The sequence below is a fragment of the Myotis davidii genome, unplaced genomic scaffold (genome assembly GCF_000327345.1).
Source record: "Myotis davidii unplaced genomic scaffold, ASM32734v1 scaffold901, whole genome shotgun sequence".
Taxonomy (NCBI): domain Eukaryota; kingdom Metazoa; phylum Chordata; class Mammalia; order Chiroptera; family Vespertilionidae; genus Myotis; species Myotis davidii.
In genome coordinates this window covers 536,873-547,606 of record NW_006291427.1, presented here as the reverse complement: position 1 = coordinate 547,606, position 10,734 = coordinate 536,873, and the positions used below count along the sequence as shown (strand labels likewise).

General features: G+C 44.3%; 1 protein-coding gene and 1 long non-coding RNA gene across 3 annotated transcripts in view; both read right to left on the bottom strand.

Annotated features, from left to right (window-relative positions):
• AGFG2 (ArfGAP with FG repeats 2) overlaps positions 1-9,694 on the bottom strand; it is a 24,838-nt gene extending 15,144 nt beyond the window's left edge. Inside the window, exon 1 of one of the 2 annotated variants that reach the window (XM_006764683.2) lies at positions 9,171-9,694. In XM_006764683.2, the coding sequence (XP_006764746.1) occupies positions 9,171-9,391 (221 nt within the window). In that variant the 5' untranslated portion in view covers positions 9,392-9,694. The remainder of the gene's footprint in view (positions 1-9,170) is intronic. The other variant, XM_006764684.2, reaches the window with a different exon arrangement.
• Positions 4,303-5,053, bottom strand: LOC107183227. The gene is made up of 2 exons (XR_001514022.1): positions 4,660-5,053; positions 4,303-4,426 (listed from the first exon to the last, which is right to left on the bottom strand). It is a non-coding gene; the product is annotated as an uncharacterized LOC107183227 (long non-coding RNA).
• Positions 9,695-10,734: the final 1,040 nt, after the last annotated feature.

The following is a 10,734-nucleotide window of genomic DNA, read 5'->3' as shown; positions in this document are numbered from 1 at the left end:
CTGCCTCCAGTAATGGGAAACTTGAGGCTAGGCCAAGCAGGTTCCTTATGCCTTAAGCTTGACTCTGGTCTAGACCTACTACCCTCATCAGATTAAAACATAACTGGCTAAACCAAAACAAATAAACTAGACCCTGGGATCAGGAATGAAAGACCACAGGCACATTCAGGAAAGACAGTCCAAATGATGAGAAATCTTCAAACTTTTACTCTCCTGGAAAAAGTGAGTGGATCAAGATGTGAAAATAAAAGCACTGTAACTCTAGAATAGGGTCCTGGTTGATGCCCTCAGGAAAGCAAAGGGAGAAGGAAGAGATAACAAAATTTACCAAATGAAAATCCTAGAAAAAGGTGGGGACAACACAGTCACGCTTACAGGTGCACACACAGAATAAAGGTGCTCCTGCCGAGGCTGGAAGAACGGCAGCGTTTGGGTTAGTGTAAGTGAAGATGGTGGGGGCAGGGAGGGAGGACAGATGACACAGTACAGAGTGAACAGGAAAGGGCAGGCTCCTTTTGGATGCTAAATTTCTGATTGCGGATTCTAACAAAGGACAGGACATTGGAGGCTACAATGGAGGCTACAACTGAGGGCACTTCCAATTCTTCTGCTGCTAGATTTTCAGTAGAGTCTGAAAATACTCCTTTAAAAAACAAGCAATATCAATGAGGAAAGATAATAGCAGGGAGAACCAGAAGCCAGGCTTTGTTACTACATGTCAAACAATAGCTCTTAAACTTGATCTGCCCTGAAGACTCTCTTCTGATCACATTTCAGAGATATTCCAGTTTTCTCTCCTGAAGCCTCTCTTACTAATGGTTTTGTTTTGTTTCGTTTTGAAGTCCACACAGCCTACTTCTATATTCCTTCCCTTGCCCTTTCTCACCTTAACAACTAGTCCCTTCCCTCTCAGAATACCAAACCTTTCTGAGGTCTAGCCAGAGCAGACCTCTCTGACCTGATGATCATGGTCCTCTTCTTCACCTCCCACTAACAAATATTTACTTTGCCGAAACACAAGGCATTGTGATAGGCACTTTGAGGGATACAAAAATTATAGACCCCAGTCCTCAATAGCTGGACTGCTGGCTTATAGGAAGGAACCAAGGAGCCTGGACAAGAGTACTTCTCAACGCAGTAGGGTGTAATATAGGCACACAGCTGGATCAGGGAGAATTAGCACGATGATGCAGTAGTGGAGGAAGGATGATAAATGGTATCAGGGGAAAAGTAAAAATATATTATGTTTACACTTGAAAAACAGATTCTAAGCCTATCACACAAAGGTCACTGACATTTCCGGAAAGAAGAATCAGGAACTGTTAGCAAAGTATAAACAGGGAGGTGTGCTTTCTTATAGGGGGAGGGGAAGGGACTTGACCCATGTATCAATCTAGAGGAGATGCTTAGAACAACAAAACTTTCTTTAAGCCCTGACCGGTTTGGCTCAGTGGATAGAGCGTCGGCCTGCAGACTCAAGGGTCCAGGGTTCGATTTCAGTCAAGGGCATGTACCTTGGTTTTGGGCACATCCCCAGTAGGGGGTGTGCAGGAGGCAGCTGATTGATGTTTCTCTCTCATGGATGTTTCTAACTCTCTATCCTTCTCCCTTCCTCTCTGTAAAAAAATCAATAAAATATATTAAAAAAAAACTTTGTTTAAAAACATTTTTTTTGATTGATTTCAGATAGGAAGATGGAGAGATAGAAACATCAATGATGAGAGAGATTCATTGATTAGCTGCCTTTTGCCCACCCTCATTGGGGATTGAACCTGTAACTTGGGCATGTTGCCCTGCCCCATGCCCTGACTGGGAAATCTAACTGTGACCTCCTAGTTCATAGGTTGACCCTCAACCACTGAGCCATGCCAGGTCAACAGAACTTTCTATGGCTAAGCTTGAACTAGAGGTGTTTGTTTTTTTTGAGGGGGAGGAAGGACGAGACAGGATAAAGGGAAGGCAGAGAAACTGATTTAGATTCGTTGGGCCAAATGAATCTGACGGAATAGGATGTTTCCAAAGCATAACAACCATTGCTTTGACCTTAATGTTTGTAGATTGGCTTATGTACTATAACCAGAGCCACAGTATAGGGGCAGAGAGAGTTCTCTGTAAGGTAACACAACATTCTGCTGCCCAGAAGGACTAGTTCCATGGCCTATGAGTCAGAATTTGTTTCTGAATCATAGAGGCCATTGCTGGCTGAGAGAAGCAATTTAGAAACAAGAGCCCCTCCCCTCCCAGTAGATGACACTAAGTTGTCTAGGAGTATTGCTTTCCCTTGGGTACATACCAGGGTCATCCAGTGGGTCAGATGTGAGTCACTGACCTAGAATTAAACAGACCCAACTCTCCAACTTGGATGTAGTCTCCCCAAATTAACTCAGGTTCTCCCCAAAAGAAGTGAGAACTAGAAGGAAGTACCCTTCTGTTATTTCTAACCAGGAGGTGCTGGGAGAAATATAGAGATAAATTTATTTGCCCAGAATAGTGCAAGTTTTTCCAGTTGAAAGCAAGTACACTATTAGGATGCAAGCTTTGAGCCCAGTCATAAAGTCTTTTTCCACTTCAGTTTCCTTTTCCCCAAAATAAACCTAAATAACATTTTAAGTACTCAATCTTTAAAGTACTCTGAATTACTTGGCAAGTGAAGCAATTTGCAGAGATACTAAAGTCTGCCCAATTCTCTCTCTTAGCCTTTCTTTCCTCTCCCTCTATTAAGCACCCGAATGTTTCTAGATACCACACCTTTCGTTTCTCTGCGGTCATCACCCTCAAACTGGCCCATATTTTGCTTCTAGCTTGCTTCATAAAAGCCTCAAACCTGCTCAGCTGCTCAGATGAGAAGGTTTTGCCAGGTCAACAATGGAAAAAAACAGTTCCACCCAGCACCCAAGTGCTTTCATTTGTGCCAAATCTGAACTTGGGAATTCCTTACCTCTGAATATTTGTGTTCAAATTTGTACACCCCAGTTTGTATTTCTTAGCCTAAGCAGGGGTTAGCTAACCAGTTTAATCCTTATCTTGAAACCAAACATCATCAAGAAGAGCCCCTAATAAGGAGTATCCCTATTACACTGTTCCAGGGTCAAATTCACTAATTTTAGGAAACTTCTTCCTAATCTAAATTCCCCTGCTTCAAGCCATTTCCTGTTGTTGTTCCTCAGTGACAATGATAACAGCTGTCCTCTCTTGTAGTCACTAGAATCCTGATATTATCAGCTGCCTTCCTCTTCAGGCTCAATGCTAATCCTTTTACAATTTTTTCCTTTCTTCTCTTTTCTTTGGTAACTTATTTTCTTAGGGGTTTTTTAAGTTGTCCAAGGGCCTCATATGATAAAGTGCTTAAGTCTGTAACTTAGTGAAACTCTGTCCACCTCAGCCCAGCAGAGGAGAATATGAAAGGTGAGGTGGGAGGGGATGGAGGAATGGGACTAAAATAAGGGCAAGGTACATGTCTATCCAACCCAGACAGATGGAAAAGTACTGAATTATTAACACACACCTTTCCCTTCATGGAGATAAAAAGTGCTTCAACTAGGAGCCACCACTAACAAACCGGACAGGAGGTGACAGAGGGTAAAACTTGTCACAAATATAGAGCAATCAAGCACATCTCTTGACACCCACCCAGAGCTCTGCCCACCTTAATCCTGACTCAATCCCATCATCAGAGTAAGTTGTGAAGAAGTAGAAAAGACAAGTATCCACTGAGACTTGAAGGACAATGGCTTAAACGATGGACCCAGTCATGTCAGGGAAGCATGTCACATACTTTGCTGGAAAAGCTGGGTATCAAAGGTAGTGCCGCCGAAACCGGTTTGGCTCAGTGGATAGAGCATCGGCCTGCAGACTGAAAGGTCCCAGGTTAGATTCCGGTCAAGGGCATGTACCTGGGTTGCGGGCACATCTCCAGTGGGAGATGTGCAGGAGGCGGCTGATTGATGTTTCTCTCTCATCGATGTTTCTAACTCTCTCTCTTCCTTCCTCTCTGTAAAAAAATCAATAAAATATATTAAAAAAAAAAAAAGGTAGTGCCCATCCCTGATGTCAATGACATTTTAGGCCTCACCATGCTTTCTTCTTACAGAAAAGGAGTTTATTCATTGAGGCAAGCAAGCAAACCAGAACAAGGAAGAACATCTAAGGCTCTGCTTTAGAAATCCTTTTTAACAGCGATTTTTACCCCAACCTAGCTTCAAATAGCAGATTCATCCTTTGGTAGAAGAGTCAGAAAAATAAACTAGCACATGTACCTGTACAAGGTGGGGCAAAAGTAGATTTAGAATATAGCTTACTCTTTATTTTTATTAATTATTGTATTATTTCCATACAAACATGGGCAAATTAAAAAGATCTATACCAAGTTAAGGAAATTAGGCATTGGAAGAAAACCAATGAATAAAAACTAGGTCAAATTTGGGACCTACGCCGAAACCGGTTTGGCTCAGTGGATAGAGCGTCGGCCTGCGGACTGAAGGGTCCCGGGTTCGATTCCGGTCAAGGGCATGTACCTGGGTTGCGGGCACATCCCCAGTGGGGGGTGTGCAGGAGGCAGCTCATGGATGTTTCTCTCTCATCGATGTTTCTGACTCTCTGTCTCTCTCCCTTCCTCTCTGTGGAAAATCAATAAAATAGATTTTAAAAAAAATTGGGGACCTACAATTGTGGTAGTATGTATGTAAATTTAGAAACAGCAGAAACAGCCTCTCTCTCTCAGGCCCTCACACCAACACTGTGGGTTTTTGCTACAGCTGAGAAAGTACTTCTCATTAAAAAAGAGATAGTGAGAATGAGCTCACATGTGCAGAGATGAATGCTTAGTCATCACCCACCCACCAATATTAAAATCTGAATTCTTCTTCAGATCTTGGGAAATTCAACTTGGGCTGGAACAGTCAACCTTGCTACATCAGCCAATTCAGCCAGCTTGTAACTCTGGTTATTCTTCTCACGGCCCCCAGAATACTCCATCTCTCTAAGACAGTGGTTCTCAACCTTCCTAATGCCGCGACCCTTTAATACAGTTCCTCATGTTGTGGTGACCCTCAATTTCATTGTTACAAATTGAACATAATTAAAGCATAGTGATTAATCACAGAAACACTATGTAATTATGTATGTTCGATGGTCTTAGGCAACCCCTGTGAAAGGGTCGTTCGACCCCCAAAGGGGTCTTGACCCACAGGTTGAGAACCGCTGCTCTAAGAAGTAAACATATTTGTAACACCCTCAACAGAAAACTGTCTTTCAAAATACCAAGCCAATTCTGCTGTCTCCTTTCTCTGGAGATGGTGTTAAGTATGGTACTTCAATTTTGCCCTCAATATCCTCTTCACTTTTTGTTGTTGTTAATCCTCACCGGAGGATATTTTTTCCACTGATTTTTAGAGCGAGTGGAAGGGAAGAAGAGGGAGAGAGAGAAACATCGATGTGAAAGGGACACATTGATTGGTTGCTTCCCCAACTGCCCTGAGACCAGGGTGGAGATCAAAGCTGCAACCCAGATATGTACCCTTGATTGGGAATCAAATCCTCAACACTTCATTGCGTGGACCAACACTCTAACCACTGAGTGACACTGGCCAGGGTTCCTCTTCATTTTAACAAAGAATATTTCATCTCTGTTTATCATCATACATCAATATGAGTTCCCACCACTCTCTGGCCCATGCTGAGCTTTATTTTACTCCCTAACATTTATCACTACCTGCAATTATTTTTTTATTTATTTATTTTTTTTTGAACAACAGACATTTACTCCTCACAGATCGGAGGCACTACTGCAATTATATATTTAATTATTTATTTACAGTCCATGGCCTTTCCTAGGATGTAAGCTACATGAATATGGGTACTTTGTCAATTTTATTACCATATCTCCAACAACTAAAACAGTGTCTGGGGCTTGATAGACACTCAATAAGTATTCGTTGACGGATTGAATAAATGAATGTGCAGATTTTTGGCCGACCACAATTTTCACTACCACAAAAATCCTAATCTATGGGCAATCAACCACGTGGATTTATGGTGTTAACTTGTGTATGTGTCACTGTGGAGCCATGCCTCTCCACTGCCTGCTGGATTGTGTGTGCTCCATCCCTCACTCTGCAGAATGCAATAAGTATGCTCCATCTCACACATTCTGCCTCTGGCCACCACCAGCTCCCAGCCCTTCCCACATCAGAGGGCATAGGTAGTAGTCTGTTAAGACACCTTTAAAAGTTTATATGCCTTGCTCTAGTCCATGCTAATTAGAACTCCAATTAGCAAATGAGAAGTACCACTGGAACCCACGCAGATAATCAGTCAAGGAAACTAAAGCTTTCTTAGAGAATTACATCTGATATATCTTTCTTTATAACCTCAACATGCCTTCAGTTCAGTTTCATTTAGTGACCCAGCCCCTTTTTGACCCTTCACTCTACTGTGACTTCCTGCTAACATAGGGTTGGCCTAGCTTCTCGTTTCCCAATCACCAAAATATGTTCCCTACAGTCTACCACTTCAAGAATCATTCATAATGCTTTACCAAAATACTTGGCAAAAAAGTCTTTTCTAGAAAATTTTAAAACTAAAAAAAAACCCCTAAAACAAAAAAAGAGCTAGTAGATTCCTACCATTTGTTCCCATTGGAACTTAAGTTCCTAAAAAGCTAAGCCCTAGAGATTCCAAAATGGGGCCAGAATAAGTGGAAGCTGACATGTTCCCAGGACCAAATGGGAGTTACAACTAAAATACAGAAAAACCATCTTGAAGAGTCAACTGAAGAGTAGCTGTAGAGAACCCTGATAACCAAGGATGGAAAGTGGAGTCCACATAGAGACTGACCTCAAAAATAAATAAACAAACAAACAAACAAACAGCTAAGCCCTAGTCTGAGGAACATACACCTTAGAGCAAGGGGGTGGGGAACCCTTTTTCTGCCAAGGGCCATTTGGATATTTATAACATCATTCAAGGGCCATACAAAATTATCAGCTTAAAAATTAGCCTGCTATATTTGGTCAAACATTTAATTAATTAACCTCTAATGCCTTGACAGGATCAGACCTAATTATTTCATGGGCCTTATATATGGCCTGAGGGCTGCACAGGCCTCACCCCTGCCTTAGACAGAGCCAGGCCTCTTGGGGTACTTTTCTATTAAGCAACCCTTATGCCATACTCACATCCACCCAGTGTCTCTCTAGATCAGTCATTTGACTTTTCATTAATGGGATCAACAATAATGACCACTGGAGAAAGTGGTCAAGTTTTGCAAATTGTGCACTGATATTTAGGGAGTTAACTTTTCCAGCAAAAGAAAACCAGGTTTTTAATGTGTCCCAGATCCCTTGCCCCTCCTTCTGTCCTGATTGAAGGATATTCATTATAAAAGAGAAATGTTGTCTGTGGGATACTTTAAACCAAGATCTATAAAATTATGATAACGATGTCAGCACTTTCAGGGTTTTACCTTTCATTCCATCACAGCTAACCATGAGAATGAATTAACACTGTTTCTTGGCATTTTCTTCCTAGGACCTAATATCATCAATTTTAAACTTCTGCTTTTCTTTACTTTTTTCCAGACTATATACTCAGATTTTCCTTTTCATAACAAGGTCTTCAGGAATCTGCTCTTTCTACTTTATGCTATAAATATTTCTAAATTTTGCTCCTTCTCTCGTCAGAGTGCTTGTCTTAATCTCTAGTTTCTATCATTTTGCTTCACTTTCATTTCTACCACAGCTTTTGACACATTTCTATTTGGATTCTAAACGATTATCCTAAGAGCCACAGTGGCTTTTACTTAGACCAAAGTCAAGTCCTTCCTCACAATACCCAAGTGAGATTGATCAGAACATAGCAGTTTGGCAAAGGCGGTAAAAACTGAATATAGAAGTTATCCTAAACTGTATCTTAGAAGACCTGGATCCTCATTTCTAAACTGCCATGATCATAACTAATATCAAACAACAAATGCTGAAAACAGCAAGCCTCGTACGGCATTGGATAAATTACTAAACCTCTATTTGCTTCAGTTTTCTCATCTGTCAAGCAAGAGCAATACTGCTCTCTCCTTGGCTCCTAAAGGTGTAAGAAGAAACAAGGACAGCCCTCCTTGTTAAAAATGAAACCAATAACCAAACAAACTAATGTATTAAAACAATACTAAAAAACAGCAATAATAAACCCCTTGATAAAAAAGAGAGCTACAGGCTTGGTATCAAATGTTAATCATGTATCTAACCAAACAATTCCCTAAGGGCGGGGGGGGAGGGCAAAAACTTACTATATAACCATTAATCTGGGCTATAACTGTGGTTCTAAATTAGCTCAGGCATGGCCAAATACAGTGCTAGTGCCAAGGATAGCGAATCAGATTTATACAACCATTCTCCTCTCTCCCTCGGTCTAGAAGGAGTTGCAAGATGTTACTACTAGGATCAAGCCATGGCAACAAGGAGCTTAAAGACGTAAATTATTACACGTAAGGATGGGCCATCCAGATCTACAAACCGTTGGAAAAGTTGTGCTCTCTAACAGGGCAGCCCATCAGCCCATCACTTAGATCTGTAAGATACCGACTTCTGGGTGGCATTTCAAAGCCCTGCAAGATGAGCATCTGCACCTGGACACTTGAACTGGACCCTTACCTACCACTATCCCTGTGCTCTCAACCTGGGTCAATTTGCCTATTTTAACCCGGTTTCTCCATCTCCCACTCCAGGATGGCCACAAGCCAGAAGGAAGACAGGTGCTCCTTCATCCTGAGCCCAGTTTGCCCTACTCTTTCCTTTTTGTCCTCCGGCTACATGAAGTTCCCTTTCAAGGGTTATGTCATTCTCCAGCCTTTTAAATCTCGAACCGCCTCCCCTCAGTTCTCTTCAACCATCCATCCCCACTTTCGGTTCTCCTTGCCTCCCGTAGGGAGTTTCTCCCTTCCTCGCCTGTGTCCTTCCTTCCCCTGCACCGCGACTCCAATCGTGTGTCTGGCCTCGGCTGCCCCTTCCCTTTCCCCCTGACACCTCTACCACAGAAGTCGGACTCTCTCACCACATCCGGCGCGTCCCCATGCCTCCCCGCCACCCCCACCTCGGCTCCGTCCCTTCGCCGGCCTTCACGCTGACTCCCCGCCACTCCTTCGCGGCCATCCCTTCCCCCTGCGCCAGTCCACTCACAGGAGGCCGGAGCAGGTGGTGCAGACGAAGCTGCCCACGGTGATGTCCACGTAGGTGACGCCGCGCTGGGCGCACTCAAAGCAGTGGCGGTTCCCGGCCTGGCTGCAGCCGCCCAACTCCCGCACCCGGCGACACCACACCTCCGAAGCCGCCTCCGCCTCCGTCTTTCCCCCGCCGCCCCCGCCGCCGGGCCCCGGGCCCTTCTTCGCCGCCATCACCATGACCGCCCACTCCCTCGGACTTCCTCCCAGCAAATCAGCGATCGCCCCTTCCCTTTCAACCACTACCGCCTTCCCGCCTCCTCAGTCGCCTCCGCACGCCAGACTCCCCTGACAGAAGCTGGGGAGCCCGCGGCGTCCGCGCGAGACTCCTCAGCCCCAAGCCTCGCCTATCCTGCACACTGATTGGCTACTCTCCTCCCACCTCCTCACTCTGATTGGCCCGACATTAGACGGCCTCTACTTGCGGTAGCCGCCAATGCCACACCCTACTGCCTAGAGACCTTAGGCCTCTGCCATTGGCCCGCAGAGATCCTGGCCGCGAAGACTGTGCGTGCCCCCTTCTTGTTCCCTCCCCATCTCGCCACAGCCTGCAAAGCGCCCGCCTCCCGGACTAGAAGGGTGCATTCTCGGAACTTGGGCTCCGACGCCTATTCTGATTGGCTGTCAAGGTTGCAAAGGTAGCGCGCAGCAGTGTAGGTGTCCCGCGCATGCGCAGCTCTGGTTCTCCCGACTGATGACATTAATTCCCGCCAAATTTCAAAGTCCTAGCCTTAGCTAGACTGTGCAGAGAAGCACGCAAAGCAGAAGAGACGTGGCCATAAGGAGACCGAGGGGAGAGGGACAGAGAGCTCTCAGCGGAAGGGAGGGAGGAGAGAGAGTGCTTTATACATGCTATTTTATTTAATCCTACCCGATGCCACAGGAAATTTCATTTTACATTATTAGATTATACAATTTACAGTAGGTCACACAACTGGTACGTGGCCCAGCCAGAATTCTGATATGAATCATATATATATATATATGTGTGTGTGTGTGTGTGTTTATTTCAGAGAGAGGAAGGGAGGAGAGATAGACACATCAATGAAAAGAATCATCCATTGGCTGCCTCCTGCATGCCCCCTACTGGGGGTGGAGACTGCAACCCAGGCATGTGCCCTGAGCAGAAATCAACTGATTCCTGGGTTGATGCCCAACCAAGATCCACTCCAGTGGGCAAGTCTGGGTCGTCTTACTTTAGAAACCCTGCTTTTAATCACCACACAATCCATGGAATAGTATTTGCCCATTCATTTGACAAACACTTACTACCTACTAGGTTTCAGGCACTGTTCTGGACAACCAATCAAATTCCTATCTTTTTTTTTTAATATATTTTATTGACTTTTTACAGAGAGGAAGGGAGAGAGATAGAGATAGAGAGTAAGAAACATCGATCAGCTGCCTCCTGCACATCCCCCCCTGGGGATATGTCCGCAACCCAGGCACATGCCCTTGACCGGAATCGAACCCGGGACCTTTCAGTCCGCAGGCCGACGCTCTATCCACTGAGCCAAACCGGC